General features: G+C 36.2%; 1 protein-coding gene across 3 annotated transcripts in view; it reads left to right on the top strand.

Annotated features, from left to right (window-relative positions):
- The window catches only part of LOC131436161 (junctional adhesion molecule A-like), a 1,299,588-nt gene extending 1,275,061 nt beyond the window's left edge, over positions 1-24,527 (top strand). For 2 of the 3 annotated variants that reach the window (XM_058604697.1, XM_058604698.1), the window contains 2 exons: positions 9,457-9,753; positions 9,938-24,527. In XM_058604697.1, the coding sequence (XP_058460680.1) occupies positions 9,457-9,753; positions 9,938-10,311 (671 nt within the window). In that variant the 3' untranslated portion in view covers positions 10,312-24,527. The remainder of the gene's footprint in view (positions 1-9,456; positions 9,754-9,937) is intronic. The other variant, XM_058604699.1, reaches the window with a different exon arrangement.
- Positions 24,528-25,195: the final 668 nt, after the last annotated feature.

Genomic DNA, 25,195 nt, shown 5'->3' with positions numbered 1-25,195 from the left:
AATGTAAAATATTGTACGAATGATTAAGGCAGTTTCAATTTATTTCGTTGAAATAGTTTCAAAATAACAGGTTTAATGTACCGAATTGAACTGGTTGAAGCTGCAATTTGTTTTCCTTCAATAGATTTGAATATTTAACAAATATGGCCATTAAATAAAGTATTTTATATCTGATCCTTGTAGTTTTTAAGATATAAAATACTTTATTTAATGGCCATATTTGTTAAATATTCAAATCTATTAAAGGAAAACAAATTGCAGCTTCAACCAGTTCAATTCGGTACATTAAACCTGTTCTTTTGTAACTATTTCAACGAAATAAATTGAAACTGCCTTAATCATTCGTACAATATTTTACATTTTACATGTGGTTGTTCGAGCCATTGATGTGAAACAAGGCAACCAAAATTTCTAATGATCTACAATCAAACAGTTCAATCAATCGTCACACTTTCGAATCCGCTATTGCACGATAGTCTGCCTAGATTTATCTTGATTAAGAACCAACACCGAACATAGTTTGTTTCATAGCCGACGAAATTACACCAATATCCCAAATGTATGCAATTATATCTTCGTATATACTTGCGATACGGATTTTGATATTAAAGCTTCTCTTCGTCAAGCTTGTGTTCAAGTTTTTTATGCAAGCAGTGATATTTATAGCGTTTCTCCACCATTCTGCGATTTCAGTTGGAGCGATAAACTATTTTTAATTATCAATCGAGTTCATCTTATATAAATTAGAAATTAATCTCACGCACTCAACATTTACCCTGGGGTAGTTGTCAATTTCTCAGGCGAAACGACATAACATGGAATTACATCCAAACTTGCATGACACAAGATCAGAGCATACCAATAAAATCTTCAAATCGTTTTATGGCACTTTATGTCTTGCTGTCTAGCAATTACCTACCTGTAGCATGCTACGTGTAGGACTGAAACGTTAGCTATAATATTGCTTCTATTTATAGATTCATGTGCTTCCAACAGCTCCGCTTTTGCATCGATTGACCAATCAGAGCGATGCTTGCCCATTGATATATCGCTTACTCCTTCAAAACCGTCGTCTATGGCAGGGAAATCCAGTGTGCCGGAGATTTTTAGCAGACAACATAGGACACTGCTCGCTACTAATCAAAATTTCAATCATATATAATTAAAAATACGTGGCTTCATACATTCAAATCGAATCTTATAAATATTTCCAATCGAATAATGAAATAATATTAATAGTTGATACAAAATATACTGAGCTGTAAGTGTTTAAAACCTGACCACATTTCTACGTGTTTTTTTCTGTGAGTTCCTGATTTGCACCCCTATATAGAAAATAACGATCAGTACTATCACCCGGTTCATCAGGTAGGCTGTTGCTTCTAACCATTTGGACACCTCTTGCAATTTCGATAGTTTTTTCGAGCTTTCATCTGCTCCGCGAAGTTGGTCGTATTTTTGCTGTTGATAGAACGGTTTATAATAATCGAATGATTTATTACCAAATCTGTGAAAATACACTTACACTGATTGCACCTGGAATTACCGAGTGAGCTATTTCTCTTTGAAATAAGTTTCAAACTGAAAACATGTCCCAACATTGGTCTTATTATTCATCGATAAACTTCTAATGCGGCCTTAAAGTAGATTTCTTCGTATTTCGCCCTTGACTGAAATAACAGAAAGACAATTGGCGGAATAGTTAAAAATGTCTCAAGAAACTTACGTTCCCACGCAGTGCTGTAGTTGTTTAAATTTCATTGGTTAGTCGCTGACTTTGTTGATGGTGCGCCTTGATTCCCATGATACAGGGGCGCATTGCAATTGACTGAAGTTAGATTTCTATAACGGGGTTTGTTGTTTCTTCATCTTCGTATTTTTGTATACAACGGTTATATAGTTCTAGCATCAGACTTATTTGATGCGAACGGGGCGCCGTTTTTTCCTCAACAACTTCTTTTTAACTCTTTTTTAAGTTTCCTGAAGCTCTTTAATTGCCACACAAATCAACCATGAAGACTCATTTGCAATAGACATAATGTGTTGTCATTATCTGAATGTTTCTAAGTACACAGGGGTCAATATTTTCACTTTCTGTATTTATAATTCTTTCAAATAATAGTTCCGATTTTCTATTGAATATTTCAATATAGACACAGTTCGAAAAAATCTTATGATTTTACATCTCATAAGATGAACATAAATGGGACGTCGTATTTCACACGAATTTATATTCAAGAACATGGAAATTGTGTGATTTGAAAATTACATGGATTGAAATCAAACTGGGGTAAAAAACAAAAAAATATCGATAGAAACAGCGCGACTTGAACCACGAAACATTAGATTACAAGCACACCATTTCATGAATTCATTCTATATGGCGGTTTGAAAACTTTGACTTCGAACTATAACTGCGGAACCGGAAGTCGGATCCGGATGAATTTTCACAGTAGCTTTTGAGACAATGTGAGCTTTAATTTAAACTAGGATTTCTAAAAATCGGCTCAAGCATCGCTGAGAAATCGAAGTGAGTTCTATTGTTGCAGTTTTTCTTCACTACTTCCGGTACTGCCGGAACAGAAAAAGGTCTCCCCCTTAATTATGTTGATATGCCCACAAACTAACAAATTCTGTAAACTAGGAGAATTTATCAGACAGTTTTATGGGATTTCTATCTGTTTTTGACCATTGCTTGTGAAAATCTACTCATGAAATGGGTAATTTTCCACTTATCACGCTTTAGTTCCGAAACCGGAAGTCGGATCTGAATAAAATGTTTAGGAAACTATAAATAATTTTAGGAAACTATAAGATAATCTTTTTGTTGATGCGAGAAAATCAACTAAAATGTAAATTCCCGAGGATGTTTTGCCCATTCTATTTATATCCCTTGTTTGCGGTGTATTTGTTTTCAGTTATATCAGGGCAGATCAATAACTGATTATGCGTTTCAATTTTTTTTCCGTTATTTGGAAGTAACATCAAACTGAGAATAAGTTTTGTTATAAACTCGGGCAATTCCATATCTCTTTCTGATTTCAGTATGCTATTCGATGTCATAGGAATAATTTATCTGCTTCCGATTTTGATTTTTTACCTTTAAGACGACCAATACTAAGCAAATTGGGTAATCGATAAACACGAATATCACATTTTCAGAAGAAAATGCTTATTTTAGCGCTTAGTAGATAGCTTTTGAAGAAAATAAATTCAATTTATTTCCACAATGTTAAAAAATTCCTAACTATTTCCCACTAATGTCACGAAATAGTAACAGGCATAGACAGTAGTAGTGGGAGGAAAGTGCGGTGCTATCTCTGTTGTACTAGTACAGGTGAATCATTTTACATCTTAGAGATAACTCATTTTGCTAAATTACATATAAATAAATAGTAACTTGGAATGTTAATATATTTACATATGTTCTTAAGCTTTCAGCTACGTTTAGTTTCCATATAAGTTCATAATTTTCTAAACATATTCAGCTATTTTTGACTTGGAATGAAAATCTTATCTAATTTAACTTACTGGAACTCTTTTTGAATTTTCTGATAGTTGGGTTAAAGTAGTAAGTGATTGTTTTTTTTTCAACAGTTTTTCTTTTTATCAAAAACTGTTTGAATTGATGGCTCCGAATATATACTGAGCATTCCAATATCGAGAATGTAATTTTTCTCATTTCTTACCGTATTTTCTCCATGGGCAAGTTTAGGCATTCAATGAATAAACTGGTGAAAAGCTAACATTTTAAGCTGATGAGAATGATTAGAAGTATAATGTATAATACTTTCTGTATTGATTAGCTTTCTATATATTAAAAAGGATAGGTTTTCCGTCTTCCTTGTGATGAGAATGTCTAAGAAGTTTGCTGTTATTTGCTTCTTCACAAGTGATTTTATTGTTGTTGTGCATGTTATCAAAAGGTAAACTACCTCATTATGTATTGAGTCGGTATTCAATCAAAATGATAAAATCTCATAAAGTCTGATCTAAGTTGCATAGATGAAAGAAGAAAATACTAATGAAATCGCCATCAGCTCAATTCATGTGGTAAATAATTCCACTATACCGACCAAGTTTGAAGAAAAGATGCCAGTATTCATAAAAATTTACCTCGTTCAAAATTAGTGAACTTCATCATTTCTTGCTCAAAACTTCATTACTGCCCAATTTTTCAATAGAGTCTACTTAAAACTATTAAAAGTTAATGATGAAGATTACAGACAGTTACAAATGCTAGTATATTTTATGTTTGAATATAATAAATGTTATAAAAATTGTTGTTAAGACAGCACTGCTCAAAGTTGACTTATTTATTGAAAGCTTTACAATATTAAGTAAAAAAATCGTTTCGCACCCTGATATCAATCCTCAGGCACTCCGTACTTATGTTTTTATTTAGCTTGAAAATAAATAATGATTTGCACCCTCAGTAGAATTACATAAAGTATTTAAAAATACTTCCACAATGTACCCTGGAATTAATTTTAAGAGCGCCCTTGAATCATTCCTAAGGTGCTCTTCCATATTAGGCTTTCAAGATTTTTTTTTGTTTGAAAATAGATAATGATTTGCGCCCTCAGTAGAATCATTCGATGTATTTAAAAATACTTCCACCCTGCACACTAGAATCATTGATATGGAAGCCCTTTTTAATTCTCTTACCGTTATTTTGCGCCCTGGAATAATTCCTAAGCAACCTCTTCAAATTTTACCTACAAAATGTTATTTATTTAGCTTGAAAATAAATAATGATTCGCCCTCACTCGGATTATTTATTGTATTTAAAAAAATGTCAACCTGCGCGCTAGGAGCAATTATATGGGCGTTCTTATCATTTCTCCTATCGTGGTTCTGCGCCCTGGAATCAATCCTAAGGCGCCCTTTAAATTATCCTTACAAGATGTTATTTATTTAGCATAAAAATAAATAATAATTTGCGCCCTCTGTAGAATTATTTGATGCATTTAAAAATACTTTCACCCTGCACCCTGAAATTTGATTCTATGCCCTGGAATCAATCCTAAGGCACCCTTGAAAATTATCCTTACAAAATGGTATTTATTTAGCTTGAAAAAAATATTAATCAATCCTAAGGCGATCTTTCAAATTATCCTTACAAGATGTTATTTATTTAGCTTGAAAATAAATAATGATTTGCGCCCTCAGTTGGGTCATTTAATGTATTAAATACTTTTACTCTGCGCCCTGGAATAAATTATATGGGCGCCCTTTTCATTTCGCCTATCTTGATTCTACGCCCTGGAATCAATCTAAGGCGCTCTTGAAAATTATCCTTACAAGATGTTATTTATTTAGCTAATAAATAAATAACGATTCGATATCTCAATAGGTATTATTGCTTTTGCACCCTTCGTGGTTACGTGAATCAGTCATTATCAAAATTTCCAACAAACAAATTTTCTCGATTCCTGAGAAGTTGAAGTTTTATGAGCTGGTTAGTCACTGACTAACTGTGACTAACCGCAACTACAGCACAGTTCCCACGTCATTGCAGTGAAAATAATAATTCAATAAGTTTTCATATATGCTACTTAACCACCGAAAAAAAATCAATAAGACTCATTGTAACAGAATCATTGAAACTTTTTTTGTAACCATAAGTTCACATTTAACTGTTCTGTATGAACTACACTGGTAATAATGGAGATGGTCGAATCGAGTGAAAGAAAATTTCAATTTAAAATATTTCGTCATTTCAAGCCAAAAACTATACACTTCGAAAAACACCTATTATTAACGTCCAAGAACATGTAATATTATGTGATTGGAGAATTCTTTGACATGAAATTCATTAAAACAAAATAAATGATACTGTTATACAAATAGAATCAATGTTGCAAATATTCTTCGTGTAATTCATTCATCGATCTTCGCCGCGAATATGCTTCTATTACTTACGAGACGGGCGAACAACGTTGAACTATTCACTGCACGAAAGAGAGAAGGGTGAAAATGGATAAGCAATAATCGCAGAGAACCCAAATATACTAATACATCCTTCGCTGCTGGTATACATCGTGCATGTTTGTTTCATACACTCGATCATTTACTTTATTCTTCGAATTGGTCGAATAGCGCCACTGCGATGATCGTTTATTTTCATTCTTCGCGAAGTATACTTCATCTAATAAATTCATCATATCTCGTGAGGTAGCAGCAATGGGAGAGTGCTAGGATATGGTTCATCACATACACATAAGACTATGGTAATAATGCAGGGGGGAACGTCTTAATTTACTTGTTTCAAAGACAGCACGAACGATCATCGCGAATTAGGATTTGACGATGATCGCAGCATAAATATTCGTTCCATATTCGCGTTAAATCATTCGGGGGTATTTTCAATGCGAATAACAACTGCAAGGAGTAGATCTCCGTGCGAGCAACGAAGCAGCGTCGGCTTCGTTCGCACCCGAATATACGGACAAGTCCGAATACCAGAACGGTAATCGAACAAATGCGAAGGGAAGCGAACGATGATTATTGGCGTTCGTTGCATTTTTGTTATTCGAGCAACATTGAATAGAATGTCAATTATCCGGTATATGGATACTAGGTGCAATACACAATTCAAGGAAAACAAATGAACGGATTAGCACCCAACTTGGCACAGATCCTTCTTGCTTTTCTGAGATGGCGATAAAGGTATTTTTAGCACAATAACATTAAATGTTTCTAGGGTTTTGTTCGAATGGGAATGGAGATTTAAGTATGCAAACCGATCCGTTGACAAATTTAAAACATTTTTAAGCTTATAATATTGAAGCTTTGGAATCATTTAAATTAGAAAAATCCATTAACAAATCATCGAAGAACAAGCGCTGCAAATTAGATCCGAAAAATCTATCGTTGAAAGTTCTAAATTAACCTGATAGTTACCAGAGAACTAAAATAAAATACTCAATTCAAACCAAATTTTCAATGGTATACTATTGAAATATTCAAATAACGTTGTCTCATGTTGTTGGGCATGTGATATATGATCTTAGAACTGAATACCATCCGTCTCCATCGGATGATGACAATTTGATGGAGACGCATGGCTTTCCGAATGATTTATTTTTTTAAAGTCTGATATTATACCCGTCCACATTTTTTAAAAATCTGAAAAAATACAGCGTAATGTAAATCATAAATGATTTATTTTTTATGTAAAATCTAGAGTGGTACCAAAATTGTAAGTGCGATTAAAAAAAAATTGAAAATTTTGAACATTTTTTTCACATGAAATACATTTTAAAAAATTCTGAAAAAATCAGAAAAGTTCTTCATAATTCCTAAAGTTTTCCTGATTTTTTTAAAAATTTTTTGCTAAAGAGGGTTTTTGGAAATATTAAATAAAATGTAAATCAGAAGAACCACCTTAACTCCACCAATATGGCAGTAAAAGGGTTAAAATTTGGGGAGAATCATCTCCAATATCAATCCTCTCAAACAGCGTATATAAATTTTTGTTCTGTTTTGGGGCAGTTTTTATATGAAAACCCGGCTACACCCTTTGGATCTTCGAACAGAATGGAAGTGTAAGCAACTGGTTCTTAGAGCCGAAATCCTCGTGAAACACAAAATAGAGATTTCCACAGTGCTCTTATTTTTCGTGTGTGTCAAGTTTAACTCTTGACCTGTCTGTGAAATTTAATGGGATTTTGTCGGCAATTTTAGATTTGTTGAATGAATTTCAGAAGCTTATCGAGACCGACAGTTACTTTGTGACTACACGGAACGACCGAAATTAGCTCTGCGCCTAATTCGTATTACTGTTTTTGAATTAGTTGATTTTAACAACAAAATTTCCAAAATAACTATAAAATTAGTTAAAATTTAGAATTTACTGTGCTGAAAAAAACTCTTATTTTTAGAGAATGTGTTTAGTTGGCGAATATTCTGGACACAAACCAGCAATATTTCAATCCAGTACGAAATTCTCATTGACAACAAATTTTGTTATTAAAATCAGAAACTTTGATTCTATTTATCTATCACCGTCATTACTGAAGGACAGCAGTGTCAAAGCAAAACAATCCATTAAAAAGCTAAAAGGGACAGTCTTGTTGAAACTGCTCGCAAATTGTTTAGATGTTTTTCGCATGTGCTACGATATATCCCTATATAAATTTCTAAACCGATATGTAAAAATGACGTAAACTGTTAGTGGAAAGTGTATTTATTCAGAATTTGTGCGCAGTTGAAGCGATTGTGGGTAATAATGTTTTTACGCGAAACAGTGAAGTGAGTTTCGAATGTTGCACTCTAATTGTGATGAAGTTTTTTTGTATCTTCAAACCTTCCGAGCTGCGCCGTCCGGTGTACTATTTGTATTCGGTTTTTGTTTTCCGAGTACTCAAAGTTTTCAGTGAGAATGAAGAAACAGTGATTTAGAAGAAAAAAATTCAAAAAGATGTTTACGTTTCGTTTATGTCTTTTTCTCCAACACAACATCGTATTTATACCTGCCAATATAGAATAGCCAACCGCGTTTGAATTTTTTTCGGCAGTAGTGTGCCATCTAGTGGCTAGTAGTCATTAAGGTGTTACCGTTTCGGTGACAGGGCGCCATATAGCTGCAGATTGCAGAAGCCAATTCAACCATTCATATTGGTTGAAAACAACATTATATTTCTTTAATTCAACTAAAAAATTAGTTGACTGGATATGAAGTGTGCCTTAGCTAAGAAATGACAGTACGTTTAATTTGTGAATTCAACTAAAAAAAATAGTCATTTCAACAAATATTTTATTATTATTAAGGGAATGAGAATAAAAAATCTAAATCAGCAAAAGTAAGATTTTTTTAGTTGTCTCAAAAAATAACTAACTAAAATCAGCAAATCAACTAAATTTTTCGCGAAAATGCTGATTTCGGTCGTTCCGTGTAGTGTTGGTAACGATGAACTAATCCGACGGGAACGAAATTACTATCTGCTACAGGTAAGAAGTCTAGAGTGAATGAAGGTATATACAAATCGATTTACCGAACTCCGCTAAAAACACTCATTACATGTACTCATTCCTCATCAACTATATCACGTAGAAAATCGAATCTAAATGCAAGCAAACACATGATTCGCTGACTCATTCAATCAGTACTCCATTCAATACGATAGCAGTAACTATTTTGCTGAACTGTACGATAAATCAAATCTCGCGAGAAGAAAAAAATTCAGTAAAGGTTTTTTTCCACAATGCCAAAGTCCATTAGCAATCAACTCTCGTAGTTCCGCACGCTCACAGCAGTGGAGAAATATAAATTAAGAAAACCAAGAAGTTTTCCAGTAGGTTCTCAAATCACAGCCGGATTCGATTCGATGTGCTGTGGTGAATCCGCTAGGAAACATTTTTTTTTGTTGGACAATTGTTGAAAAACATAAAAAATGAAAAAGAATAAAAATCAATACTTATTGCACTCCGTATTTGTCTTACCCATTTCAGTTCCCACGGCGACCATCATTGGCGGGCCGGATTTACACGTCGACAAGGGAAGTACCATCAATTTGACCTGTGCCGTCAAGTACAGCCCGGAACCGCCGGCATACATTTTCTGGTACCACCACGATGAGGTCATCAGTTACGATTCGAGCCGCGGTGGCGTATCCGTTATCACCGAGAAGGGAGATGTAACCACGTCCCATCTGCTAATCCAGAATGCTGACCTGGACGATTCCGGCAAATACAGCTGTTCGCCGTCCAATGCGGATGTGGCGAGCGTCCGAGTTCACGTGCTGAACGGTAAGTTTGTTTCGAACCTTCCTGAGGCGGTCCTGCACAGAGAGCCTCAATTTACCGGTATGGGGAACTTGACACATGGCACCTAAAGCCACTGTGAATGACTCTGTCACGCGACGAACTCTGTGCAGGATCAATTCGCCGGCTTGGTTTCGGTTCATTGTGTATTTATTAACGCTCATATCAGTTCGGGCGGTCCTTTCAGGCGAACATCCGGAGGCGATGCAAACTGGAGCTGCTTCTAAGCCCGGACTCCCATTCCTGCTGGTGATCTCGTTCGGAACCATGCTCACCAGTTGGTTGTTTCTGATCCGATGGCAGATGAATGGTACACGATTGGCATTTTCGAACTGCCAGCCACGACGACGGTCCACAAACGATGAGTGGAAATCCCCCAGCAACCATTTGTCCCGACAGTTCGATGGTTCACCGGTGCGACAACGAAAAAAACAACCCTCGGTTCTGCCAATCTTTCCATTGACGTTTGCGTTGGCGACCGGCACTGAGAAGAACACTGTTGAAAGCATCTGTCTCGCCAGTCGCCAGTGGAGCGGTAGATGATAGAACATCGCCTATAAAAATCTAGCCAGATCTGGAAACTAGTCTGCATGTAGCCACCCACATACCACCACCCCACCAGGAATCGGCATCACCATCGTTATGCTATCCGTTGGAACGAAGATGGAATCAAGATGAGCTGTAAAATAATACGTGTAGGACATACGATACAAGCGTTGTGCAATCTGATCGAAACTTTGGTGCAAGAAGAACACGCACATACCAGAACGAAAGAAAAAAAAACAGTCCATGCTTGGGAAGAAATTTATCGTGCGATTCTATAGAACACGCACCTGCATAGGTAAAAATTCAATATTTTTTTGTTCTATACTTTTCCCAATTCAAAACTATCTGCAAAATGCCCAATAAAAAGCTACTCCAACTAGGCACCAAAATGACGCACCGAATCGTATTTGAAGCACAGAAGTGGAAATGCGAGAAAGAAGAAATGTGTTTTTATTTTTCATTGCCTTTCCGATCGAATAAAAGAACCCAGTAAAAATAGAATATACACTGATGAAACGTGAAAGAGACAAATGTCCGGATCATCATCCGTCTTTTGAATTGTTTGAATTGTTGAGCAAGTTGATAAAATGTGCATTCCATTTTATAGATGCAGAGCGTAGCAGAAGAAAAGATAAGTTTTTTTTTAATTTTCAAATAATTTCAATGAGCTTCGTTGATGAATTGTAAAAAAAACTGAATTGAAAGGCTACATTGATATTTTTATTTTTGTTTAGTCATTCCCTTTTGGAGTTAGTACAAATTCGAAATATTTTTTTGTTCGAATAATTATGAATATATGTGACACATTAAAGAAACGATAGTTTAACGGAATTGGCTTCAACAAAAAAAGTGGTCAGATAGGCACGTTTCCAGTACTAGAGCAATTCCAGAAAAGTTTAGAAGATCATCAGACTCGACCTTCTCCGATTTGGATGAAACTTTGCACATGGCTTCAGTATGGCAAACCATAAGTTTTGAACCGATGGAGAGGTTAATCCGACTCACGACTGATTTTTAAAAAGGGCGTATGTATTTTTTCTTTTCACAAAAATTGCCTTCTTCGAATCGTTGTAGCTCGGAAACCGTTAATTGTACAAAAATGGCGTCCAGGAAGAAGTTGTAGGGGCACTCTAAAAAAATGTACACTGAAAAAAAATTAATTTTTTTTTCAATAATTTCAAAATGAGGTACCAAACCCCTAAATGACTACAATCTGTTGGCGGCCAGTATGTCGTCAATTTGTTTTGCTCTTTCGGCACGTCAGGATAGACATGGCACTTCGGTGCCAATAAGTGATTTGTAAGTAGCAAATACTTTACGTCTGCTCAGCGGTTTATGTTGAACCGTTAGGTGGCGTTAGCAGTTCAACATAAACTGCTGACGCACTGATGAGCTGAATGCGAAAAGTATAAAAAATGAAAACTAGTCATGTGCACTTTAGCACAAAACGGTACACATGAGGTACCAAACCCCTAAATGAATTCAAAATGAATAAAAAAAAAAATTATTAGAATCAGGGTTTCGATTTTTTTTTAATTTTTATTTCAAAGCTGTTCCTAAAACCTACAGATTGATGGCTATCCCATCCGTGCCTTTTGGAAAATGAAGAAGTTACAGCTAAAACAATTTACAGATATATTCGAAATTTCAAGTTCTCGTTGAAAGATAATCATTTAAACAGTAGAATATTATTCTACAGATTGAAGGCAATAAATTTGTTCATGATATCCTTTCTTCTAACAGTAGCTTTTCTTGGGATACTTGGATATTTAATTATAACACCATTTTTATATTTCCATGAATTGTTTATTTGCTTGCTTCATCTATAATTATTACATGTACATGAATAATTCTTAATTATATTTAAGTTTTTGAAAATTGTATGTGCACTACGTGCATCGTCATTCGAATACAGTCTTCTGACGATTGTGGTTTCTGAAATCGGAACGAAAGAATGGTATATCTGTGTGCCTGGAATCATTTTGGTATCCTTATAAACACTACTCCACTCGGTCACACCCCGTTCATATTCTTCTTGTGACACGTAACAAAAAGACATAGTCGTGAATGCATTTCGACGTCTCTGCTCTGCCCATTCATATAATTGTTTTACAGTTGTGATTAAGTGTTCATGTAGTTTAGCCAAACTTTCACGTCGTGCCATTCGCTTTAAATTACCCCCGAATGCATCGCATCGTCCTTTACCATGAGAAGTTGCAAAAAAATGTCACTCAGCATCAATGTTATACATTGATTTAAATTTCAGGAATCAGGAATCAGAACAAATTGGCTCAAATGGCACGTTCCCCTTGATATTTGGAGATTTGTACCTTGCCATAATTTGTTTTTAGCATCATTTTCCCGATATATAAGAGGGAAGGATTGAAAGGAAATGGTAAGGGTTGGGCTAGGAGGATGGGGAAATTGACGACACAAAAACACATAAAAGCAAAAGTAAATTCTGCACCCCTAAGGGATGCTGAACAATCTGCAGAGGATCACATTTAGTGGAAGCAGAAGTAAATTCTGAACCTCTACGAGGTCCCGAACAGTCTGCTGTTAATAAAACCTCCAACCCCCGAGAGGATTTAGAGATCTTACAAAAGCGACACCATTCTGCACTCCCGGAAAAATGCAGAACGATTCGCAGTATGTACGAGCAGAAGTAAATTCGGTACCCCCTAAAGGATGCCAAACAATCTGCCAAACCCTATTTAAGGTGAATACAGAAGGGATTCATTCACTCCAGGAAGAACGATGAACCCTTCTGTCTATAGCTCCTTACCACATTGGGTAAGAAACGAGAGGATATCCTTCAATTTTAGCTCCACATACACAGACTCAACCATGTATGGAGAACCAAAAACCCGGATACGTAGCTGCGTCAATGCGGGACAGTTACATATCAGATGATATGAAGTACCATAATCGCATTCACACAAATCACACGAATAATACTCAGCACGTTGAATAGTAGCCATGTGATAATTGAGTTTGCAATGTCCAGTCAGAGCTCTGACCAGAATACTGCAATGATGCTTGGAGAAATGCAGTAGACACTTTGACATTTTCAGATTTAAATCTGGTAGAAATGCTTTTGTCTGAGCGCAAGTTTGCAAGCTGCGCCATTAGCTGGCATGTTTGGATGCAGCCCAAGAAAGAATCTTGTGCTTTATCCAACTAGTTGAAAGTGGTAAAGCTGGTTCAGGACCAACGAAATCATTCGTTGCACCAGCTCTAGCCAACTCATCAGCCCATTCATTTCCAGTAATAACAGAATGGCCGGGTACCCATAAGAAGTAAACAGCATTTGAAATGCTGAGGTCTTCAATTTGAGTTCGACACGCGATCACTAGATTCGACCGTGAGTCATTCGAACTGAGTGCTTTTAAGGCTGCCTGACTGTCGGAACAAAAATAAATTCGTTTCCCACAGATCCTCTGCTGAAGTGCCGATTGTACTCCACACAGAATTTCGTAGATTTCTGCTCGGAACACAGTACAGTATCTACCAAGTGAAAGAGACTGCTCCAGTCTCATTTCACGACAGTAGACACCAGCACCAGCACGACCATTCAACAGAGAACCGTCCGTATAACAAACTATGTGTTCATCAAGTTGTCGTTCCAGATAACCAGACAACCATTCCTCACGAAGAGGATAGCTCACATTGAATGTTTTGAAAGGAAAACTGCACGTGAGAGTTAGGTCACTAGGAGCGAGTAAATACTTATCCCACGTAACTATTTGAGACCACAAGCGAGTGTGGCTGGTAGCATAATCTAATGGGTTACTGTTCCAAAGCCCTGTAACCTTAAGACGGCATGCACAAGATAATGCTTCTTGTTTTAGGAATACATGTAGTGGTTTAATGCACAGTAGCGCCTCTAGAGCAGCAGTAGGAGTTGTCGTTAATGCTCCTGTCATCGCCATTAGGACCATCCTTTGGAGATGATTTAGCTTTGACTGAACTGTCGCGATTTCTCCTTTCTGCCACCATACAAGACATCCATATGCTAAAATTGGTCTAACAATAGTTGTGTAGATCCAATGAATATATCTGGGTTTGAGTCCCCATGATTTTCCAAAAGCTCGTCTGCATTGGCCGAAAGCCATGTAAGCTCTTTTAATCCTGAAATCAATGTGAGCAGGACAATTCAGTTTTGAGTCAAGAATAACCCCGACGTATTTAACTTGATCGACCACAGTAACCTCTGAACCGAATAACTGTAACGGACGAGCTCCTGCGATTATCCTACGATGAGTGAAAAGCACCATTGATGTTTTGCCCGGATTTACAGATAATCCAACCTGACAACACCATTGTTCAACAGATCGCAGGGCTTGTTGCATTAAATCAAAGAGAGTGTTAATGCTTATACCGGTCATCAATATATGATAATCGTCGGCAAAACCGTAAGTCGGAAATCCAAGGTTATTAAGTTTCCTTAACAAACCATCAGCGACTAGGTTCCATAAAAGTGGGGATAGTACACCACCTTGAGGACACCCACAGACACTCAATCTCTTAATCTCTGCTTGCCGAAGCGATGAACAAAGAAGTCGATTGCTAAGCATTGCATGTATCCAATTTGTGATACTTGAAGGTATGCCATGACCACGGGCTGCTTCCAGAATTGAATTGAAAGACACGTTATCAAAGGCACCTTCAATATCTAGGAAAACTCCCAAGCAAGATTGCTTTTGTGAGAAAGCTTTTTCAGTGTTGTACACAACATCATGTAACAGGGTTGTAGTGGACTTTCCACGCTGGTAAGCATGTTGCATTCCATGTAGCGGATGCACGCCCAAACTAACATTCCTGATATAGTGATCGACTATGCGTTCCACTGTTTTAAGAAGAAATGAGCTAAGACTGATAGGCCTGAAACTCTTCGCTTCCTCATAAGTGTCGCGACCGCCTTTGGGAATAAATTTGACAATTATTTCCTGCTAGGCTCTTGGAATATATCCAGTCGCAAGACTAAAAGTAAGTATTTTCTTCAAAACATGTTTGAAATGTTCATACCCTTTCTGCAGTAACACTGGGAAAACTCCATCCTTTCCAGGAGACTTGTACGGAGCAAAACTCTCAACTGCCCATTTGACCGATTCAATCGTCACAACGCTTCGAGCAAGGGCCCAAGAATCGTAACTACCTTGAAAAGTCTCGGGAAGAGCTGTCGGTGATGGATCCATACATCCTGGAAAGTGAGTGTTAAAAAGATAGTGAAGTACATCACCTTCTTCAGACAAGTGTTCACCATCTGAAAGTAACTTATTTAATCTGCTAGCCTCATTGAGACTAGAGACATTTGTGCAGAGGCTTTTCCAACCACTTCGCTCAGACGATCGAAGAGCATTTTTGTAAGCCCTTCGAGCCGACACGAATGTCTCCGACTCATCTCTGCGTCGGTGGTTCCAAGCTCTTCTGCATAGTTTCCTTAGTCTGCAGTTGTGATTAAGTGTTCTTGTAGTTTAGCCAAACTTTCACGTCGTGTCATTCGCTTTAAATTACCCCCGAATGCATCGCATCGTCCTTTACCATGAGAAGTTGCAAAAAAATGTCACTCAGCATCAATGTTATACATTGATTTAAATTTACAGAGACTTGCAAATTTTTTTCTGTTTTTGTACGGCGAGGCAGCTCCGTCAGACATAAATATTGCCTTTTTAATTTGGATTTTGTCTTTCAAAAATTACATTAAGTGTGAAATAAACACTTGAAGCGCGATGGTATCGTGTTCAAGCACTTCTGAAATCACAATCAAACTTAAATGTTTAAACTCTTCTGATTCTCTATAATAAATTTCAAACGGATGAATAATAAATCATTGATCATTGCTCAGATAGTGGCTTTGAACATTATCCTGAAGCACAAATGAAGAATTTTCTAAAAAATCACAAATAATTACAATTTCTCCTGTCTTTAAATTAAATTTAACCTTTTTAAGAAAATCAGATTGCTGATTTTTAACAAAATCATGAGTCACAAGTTTTTCTAATATGCTGCAAATTCTTCTACAGGTTTGACAAATTTCTCTAGATCACATCTGTCAGTAGAAACCCATTGTTCAAATCTTATCTCAGTCAAATCACGTTCCTCGAAATTGTCTAAAGCGCTTCTCTCCAGATCTTGTGTCGCTGGACAACTTTTGCATTTACGGAGGTACCAGGATCTTTTTGATGAGTCACATAATTCTTATCATCATACTTGAAATATTTTTCAAACAGCATGAATTATTAATGAAACATTCTCATGGATTGTGCAAACACATATGTTATGTGAATCAGAACTTCCAAGCAACTTGCAGTGTTTTGGTCTTAATGCTGCAAATGTACTAAATCCAATATTTCGATCTGGAAATTCCTCCTTATAATCCAAATAAATTTCTTTCAATGATGAATAAAGCAATCGTTTTTGTTTGCGTTCACACTTACCATTCATTTTGACTGTGACGCAATCTCTTGATCCCGGCATTACTTTGCTGACGTCATCGCTGTTGAAATATTGGCGCACCTCGTTTTCTATCGTTTCGTTTCTGCTGCGTTTCGTTTGTTTCTTGGCTATTTTTTCGTCCGTTGATTATCTTGCCTCCGACACAATGTATTTGTTCGCCTTGAATTGGGTGGCTATTTTGTTCTTTGACCACGAGTTTGGCAAGACTGACAACAAACGCACTTTTTCATTCCTAGTGCAATCAGGCTTAGCAAACTGCCCTCTCATTTTAGTAATCACTTCATCCAACTCTGCTGCTTTCGTTTTGAGTAATTCTGGATCTTCTTCATCCGCCGGGAACCCGAATATTTGCTTTTTTATACCCTTTGAAATATCCAAATATTCTTCTCGAGGATAATCAACATTCCGGGTTTTCTTCGTTGATATCGGAGACACGTTGATTCCTGCGATGCCCTTGTTGAAGAGTTCAATGTTGTGTGCTCTTGAATATTCCGCCGCGACTGATGCTTCAGAAGATGCTGAGTTGATTAAAGCTGCTGAAGGTACTTCCTCTAAACCGTATTGCGATGTGGATGGTTGTGGTTCCGTTGTTGACTGCCCTTTTGTTTCCGACGTATGACTTTGCTTATAAGCCCGCCTACGACAGCGATCACAAATGCTTAACGTGGTATTCAATTTAACCTTGCACTTTTGAGCTTCTAATTTTCCAATTATGGTTTCTGTTAATTGAAAAAAATTTCCGGACTACACAAAACCAGGAAAAACTTTACAACTTTTTGGGAAAATTATAGTATTGTAACTGTTTCGAAAGAGATTTGTTATGAACATATATCTGTGCATTTTTTTACATTAAATATTTATTGTTTCTCTTTGATTACATTTCTGTATGATATCTGTTCTACGATGCATAGCTATTTATATGTGAAACAGGTAGAATTTAGGTACGCAATTCGCAGGTACGAACGTTGGTTGTAAACAGTGGGTAGTCAACTGGCACACCTCTTTGATTCTACGTGTGTTATTCGTTTTGAAGTAGTTACGTTATTTCGACTGTTTAAATGATTATCTTTCAACGAAAACTTTCGAATATATCTGTAAATTGTTTTAGCTGTAACTTCTTCATTTTTCAAAAGGCACGGATGGGATAGCCATCAATCTGTAGGTTTTAATAACAGCTTTAAAATGAAAATTATCAAATAAAAATTAAAACCCTGATTTTTTTTATTAAAATTTTTCGGATTATTTTGTAATTATTGAGAAAAAAAATCAAAAAAAATTTCAGTGTATAATTTTTTTAGAGTGCCGATTCCCTACAACTTCTTCCTTAACGCCATTTTTGTACAATTAACGGTTTCCGAGTTATAACGATTTGAAAAAGGCAATTTTTGTGAAATGCAAAATGCCCTTTTTAAAAATCAGTCGTTAGTCGAATTGACCTCTCCATCGGTCCAAAACTTATGGTTTGCCATACTGAAGCCATATGCAAAGTTTTATCCAAATCGGAGAAGGTCGATTCTGATTTTGTCACTTTTTCGTCTACTCATTCCTGGAATTGCTTAGTAGAGGGCTCTTCTGAAATCGGTTGCTTCTTTCACCCATTCATTCACATTTAGACAGTCTTGTAAAATTCCAGTGCGGTACAACAATAGGCTTTCTCTTGACAGTAGATTTTTTTATATCATTTATTTTACCCTGGCTTTAACCATTTTGGTCGTTATCCGGGGGGATGACAGTCGATTGTTGAGCATGGCAGGGTGACAAGTGACGGGAAAATCGGAAAAACCGGGAATTTGGTTTCGGTGGAAAAAATCTGCAAATTTTAGTGCAAGATCATTTCCAGCATCAAGAAGTGCAAAGTTGGAGTCAGCACCCAACAATTTTGCTAGGGCTTAAGGATTTTAGATCAATCAGGAAGCATCGGAGCTTCTCTAATTCCTTTTGCTAATGATTGATCCAATTTCATCATACTTTGTTTCACTAATGTCATATTTGTGTGAGATATTGATGTGAACAGGACTCACAAAATTGAAAAAAAGTTGTCGTCTTTGACTTTATCCACCGTTTGCAGAGAGCATTTGATTCCTTTCTTTGCGAGCTGAAGGACTTGTAAAGAACCGTGCTTGATTCGTTCAGTGAATCTATGTTTAATTTTCTTTTGAATGTGCTTTACTATGGATTCCATAGTAGAATGATAGACTCCTAGCTTCAATCATGTAATGATTTAAACAATCTATTGCTGTATCGAAATCAGCCGAATTTCGCAAAACAATTTCAAGGTTCAAATCGCTTCCGGTATGGGATCTGTATCCTAGACGATTAGTTTTAAGATGGTAGCATATAGAACTAATTGAATTAAAGTATATTTTCGAAATCTGTTCACTACAAATATTACATTTATCTGATCAAACCAGATAAAATGTAGTAAGATGTGTCATGGAAGATAAACTAGTTGGGCTATTTGGAAATAAAACTGGTTAGAAACCGCCGGAGTGTTCATTATAAAGAACTCATTTCGCTGGTGATTCCACGAGAGATTCTCGGTATTTAGAACCCCATTGAGAATACGATTCTTGCATCAATTTACTGTATTAAAGTTCTAATATAGTGTTATTAGTGTTCTAAGTCATCTATCCGCCGTGTTTCAGCAATTAGTCTGCTTCCAATCAGCTACTATCGCACAGCTATCTAAATAATAAAAGATATAACTCGGTAACAATAACGATTCAGTTTCCTAACCCATTTTAACGTTTCCCCGTTTGAGCTATTTTAATCTGTGCTGGATGCGTGATAGCAGTTCGGCTGAAAAGTTCGTATCGTTTAATAGAAACACACATTTTTTTGCCAAAATTCGTTTTTATTATTCAACATAATTGCCATCAGAGGCGATGAAGCGATTATAGCGATCTTCCAACTTTTCGATACCATTTTTGTAGTACGATTTGTCCTTTGCCTCAAAATAGGCCTCAGTTTCAGCGATTACCTCTTCATTGCTTCTAAATTTTTTACCAGCGAGCATTCTCTTGAGGTCTGAGAACAGGAAAAAGTCACTGGGGGCCAAACCTGGAGAATACGGTGGATGAGGGAGCAATTCGAACAGCTCCAAACACTGCTCAGAATCATCAATTCGTTGTTGTTTTTGATCGATTGTGAGCTCACGCGCAGCCATTTTGCACAAAGCTTTCTCATATCCAAATATTCGTGAATAATATGTCCAACACGTTTCTTTGATATCTTTAGGGTGTCAGCTATCTCGATCAACTTCACTTTACGGTCATTGAAAATCATTTTGTGGATTTTTTTCTCGTTTTCATCGGTAACAGCCTCTTTTGGACTTCCACTGCGTTCATCGTCTTCGGTGCTCATATGACCAGTACGAAATTTTGCAAACCACTTACGAATTGTTGCTTCGCCCGGTGCAGAGTCTGGATAACACTCATCAAGCCATTTTTTGGTATCGGCGGCACTTTTTTTCATCAAAAAGTAGTGTTTCATCAACACACGAAATTCCTTTTTTTAATTTTTTTCACAATAACAAAAGTAGCTACACTCAAAATGCTATATCTCACAAACTAATAATCAGACAGCTGTCAAATTTATACACGTATCTTTTGAAGGTTGGTACTAACTGAAAATGGTATGGATTAAATTCTAGTGGCGACCTCTCATAGAAACGATACGAACTTTTCAGCCGATCTGTTAATTGTGCATCGCATGATGATAAGTCACCTCTAGTGTCGCTCACTGAGGCGATCCACAACTTGATCCTCCCCACGCAGCCAAACGACCTCGTGAACCGGACTTCATACAGAAGGCATCAGAACGTCTTTCGGGATCGAAACAATCAGAAGCGGTCGTTGTTTGTGTTCCTGTCTGCGAAAGACCAGTGAGAAAATTCCAGTGTTATTTGTCTCTGACGTGATTACAAATTGACATTATCTACATGGATCTTTCCATTGGCTTTGACAACATTAACCACGTCATTACAGTCGCTAAGTTGGACAGATTGAGATTTAGTTCTAACATGCTGCGTTTTTTTCACTCTTATTTCAATGATTGTCGATTAACAATCAAGATAAATGGTTCTGTATCCAATGAGTTTATCGCTTCATCTGGGATTCCACAAGGCACCCCTCTTAGACCTCTGATCTTTCCCCTGTACTTCAATGATGTGAATCTTTCTTCGAATTGTCCACGCTTGTCTTTCGCTGATGATTCCATATAGTTCCATATAGTTCGCAGTAACGAGGATAGCGTTGAATAAATTCAACAAACGCATTTTGGCAGTTTCAGGCAGATTTTTCTACAAGTTGAATTTTATTTCGTCTAGCCCCTGGGGCGTTATTGTTACACGGCAAGAGCGCTAGTGACAACCGTACCATCGAAAATGGCGTTTCTTCCATGTTTAATAACGAGACGCTGGTGATCTTCTATTCCTGAATTCTAATATTATTTGTTTTCATTCGTGATATTATTGTTGCGCATTTCCCGGGATGTGTTCCAAACAGTGCTCCTCTATGTTTATTTTTGTCAATCCATTCTCGAACTTACACCAGTAGCCGCATTTCTTTGCGTTAAGCCTACTTTTCAATTTAACGTCTAATGCCGCGTAGTTTCTATAATGATCAGGAGGTCCGTTTAACCTAAACTTGATACACGATAAAGCTCTTTCCGCGTTTCATTCTCAGCATTGTTTGCAAGTGAATTACCACAATTTAAACAGAGGCGATTTGGGTCTTTTCTAAAAACCGAGAATTTTTATATCTCAAACCGGGAAATTGAGATCGTTGACCCACTTGCTACCCTGAGTATAGAAAAAAACGGGTTTCGAAGAAAAGTAAATTTTGTTTTTTGAACACAGTGCTCCGGTACACAAAAGCATCGCAACCAGTACTCGAGCCTACACTCAAATAAAAATTCTCGTTCGATATACTTTAAAAATCACTTAAAATGGTTTCAAATGTCAAATTGAATATTTTACGTGACGAAAATGAATGTTATACGAACATCTCCTAAAGTGAACAGAATCATCAGTCCAGTATTTGAAAAAAATCAAAATTTCGAAAATCGCAACTGAAATTTTTCACACAAAGTGAAAAATCATCGATCAGAAAATTTACTGCAGAAAAGTTCAGTACTGATTTTTTGACAACACGTTTCTCACTGAAACTGATTTTGCATAGCAAAAATCAGTCATTTATAATGATTCTCGAAAAGAAGATTTTTGGGAAATGAATTTTCATAGCCGTTGTATTTCATACCTTTGCAGAATACATGATGAATAAATTCGCCGATGAACAAAAACTGAATCTTTCTGAGAATGTTCAGTGTGCGTAGGGTGGTGGATACGTAAGTGGTGATGTACTTTGAAATTTATTCCGCACTTCCCTGGTGGTCGAGTAATATCATTAATAAAAGCAGCAAGTGCTGTGATTAATAATAGTTAGAATGATAATGAAAAAAATCACACATCATGTTACGCAGCAGAAGTAACAGGAGCGCAGACGACCGCTATGCCAATTCAAACGCACCATTCAAACACTGCGCCTACTTTGTGTTCGAGACATGCTGACAATGTTGCGCTTCTGTTACTTCCATGAATCAAGATCATACAAAATAGCGTTTTATTGGGTTTAATCTAAATAGTGCAGTGTAATCATCCAGCTGGAATTAAAGCAATATTTCGTCCATATAATCACTATTTGGAATGCATTATTGTGCATATTGATCACCCTACGTGCATAGAAAATATTGCAGTTATTATTTCTCAGTTGCGAGTTTATTCAATAGAGATTTTTTTTTTGATGAAAATATAATAATTAAATCTTGTACGAATCATTGAAGCGTAGTGGAAATTCAGCATCGGAATATCATCGGAGACTCCTCTCCTTTTCGATTATCTCTTTAGCGAAATTTCTGAAAATTTGTTATCAAGTTTCGCTGATTCGAAAAATCACTTGTGAACTTCGAGGTTCAGAGTTTTGTGGATACTTGTTTCATGAATAAAAATATCGGACGTGATTTTTTCAGTCACTGATTCTTTTTTTTTCGAAAATTTCTTGAACTTTTTTTTCACGAATGATAGTTAAAGGAACTTTTTCTGATCATGATTTTCTCAACACTGATCATCACATACGGTTTAGGTGAATTGACCAAACGTCAAACAATCTACGTCAATTTCCGGTGTGAAATATTTGATCTCGAAAATTGCGAAGAATGAGTCTTTGAAGTGTAAGCAGTTTGAAAATTTGCGAGATATGTTTTTAATTACTACTACACCCAAACCTCCGTTGACGTTAACTTTTTTTTAGTTACCTCTTTTTACGTAACTCTTTTTACGAACAAAATCCCAAATAACGTAATACTTTTTTACGAACAAAATCTCAAATAACGTAATCTTTTTTTCGAACAAAATCCCAAATAACGTAAACTTTTTTTACGAACCTACTTCGTAAAAAGAGGTTTTTGCATACAATGAAAATCATTCCCGCTCATTTATATTCCATATAAATTACTACAATATGGGTATTTTCGAAACGGGTTTGATGAGTAGATGTCAGAAAACGATGTTTGAAGTGATTCTGAATTCCCAAATGGAAGCTTCCAGTTTATTGATATTCCTTTAAAACCCTTATAATATGTGTATTTTTGGAACAGTTTGATGAGTAGATGTCGATGTTTTAGGTGATTCAAAATTCCAAGATGGCGACTTCCGGTTTATTGATATTCCTTGAAAACCCTTATAATATGGATATTTTCGGAATGGATTTGATGAGTAGATGTCGGAAAACGATGTTTGAGGTGATTCAAAACTCCAAGATGGCGACTTCCGGTTTATTGATAATCCTTGAAAACCCTCACAGTATAGGTATTTTTAGAACGGGTTTAGCACTAAGCAGTTCAATTTGAACTGCTCTGCACTGATGAGTCAAAGATGAAATGTAAAAATAATAAAAACGAAAATTGTTTTGCTGAACACGTTTGATTCAAGAATGCCTAAAATAAACCAGAACACGAAAACCAAACTACCACCAGTTGTGAAGTAATACTGATCCAGCTCATCGAGTTAAGTTATGTTAAGTTTATGTAAAACCTCAATACCAGAAAACAATCAATCATTACCGTTCCCATAGAAAAATATCGTTATAGTCAGAAGGAAAATAATTGGTGGCCTAGTCCCCGTATTAGACTTCATATGGCGTACAGGGACATTCAAGAAAATTTAACAGTGGATCCTAAGAAATTTCTTCCCTTCGTCAAAATATCATTTGCAAACTCGTAAACAGATCAAATCACACTCAAACGTGCCTCTCTAAAATGTTCACAAGATATTGCATATATTGACAGAATTAGGAATGGTTCAAGACCTGATTTTATGTTTCGTTTGTTGTCATTATCGATTTGTCTGATTTGTTTCACATCAGCGAAGCTCTGACTAATGTTCGTTTTTCATAGAAACTACGACTAGTGCATAGAGACAGCTAATTACATCTAAGGAAAATCCTTTGTTTACCCAGTAAAAAAATGAACCCACTAGTGTTTACCACGTAGGATTGCATTTCAATTTACGCGGGGAGATAATTAATCCGATAAGGAAGCGAAATTCAAAGCCAACAGCAGCGCAATGTCGCAGAACACGTGTAGTTTAATTATTCGTAGATTAGATATCCATAGTTCTTGGCGAACGACTCAGAGTGGTTTATATTTTTGCCGGATCAAGAGAGTGGACACCCGGGTAGAGTGTGGCACACAAATAATGAACTAGATAATTTGAAACAAATTCTAGCGTAAGAAGTTAGGTTAAGCGACAACAAATGATTTAGAAAATAGTGATGATCGTAGAATTTTGCATAAAGTGTCAGTGTAAATTTTCTGAACATATATATATATATATATATATATATATATATATATATATATATATATATATATATATATATATATATATATATATATATATATATATATATATATATATATATATATATATATATATATATATATATATATATATATATCGACAACTCACTTACAGCAGCATTTCGAAGATTCCAGAAATTGTCAGTGAAAGCAGTGATTAGCTTTGGTCCGATTGAGTTTCAAACTTTCAGCTTACAACCATTTCAAGAGAAACGTATTTGTTACATGGATGCTGTAAATACAACAAAATTATAATACTACAAATTTTATTGTTAAGTTTATGCAGTAACAAAACAAACAAACAGAACTAGTCGAATTCAACGAAAACTAAATCAACTGTTAATTTATATAAATATATAAGCTAAGTGGAGAAAAAATCGCAGAAGTCAACTAGTGCTAACAAATCATCATAAGTATGCCTCCCAATAGCACTTCTATGGTCGGTGATTCATATTTCTTTCACGTAAGCCAGAATCCAATCATGGGACAAGAACCGGTAAGTGCT

This window comes from Malaya genurostris, chromosome 3 (genome assembly GCF_030247185.1).
Source record: "Malaya genurostris strain Urasoe2022 chromosome 3, Malgen_1.1, whole genome shotgun sequence".
NCBI lineage: Eukaryota > Metazoa > Arthropoda > Insecta > Diptera > Culicidae > Malaya > Malaya genurostris.
This window is presented reverse-complemented; position numbering and strand designations above follow the sequence as displayed.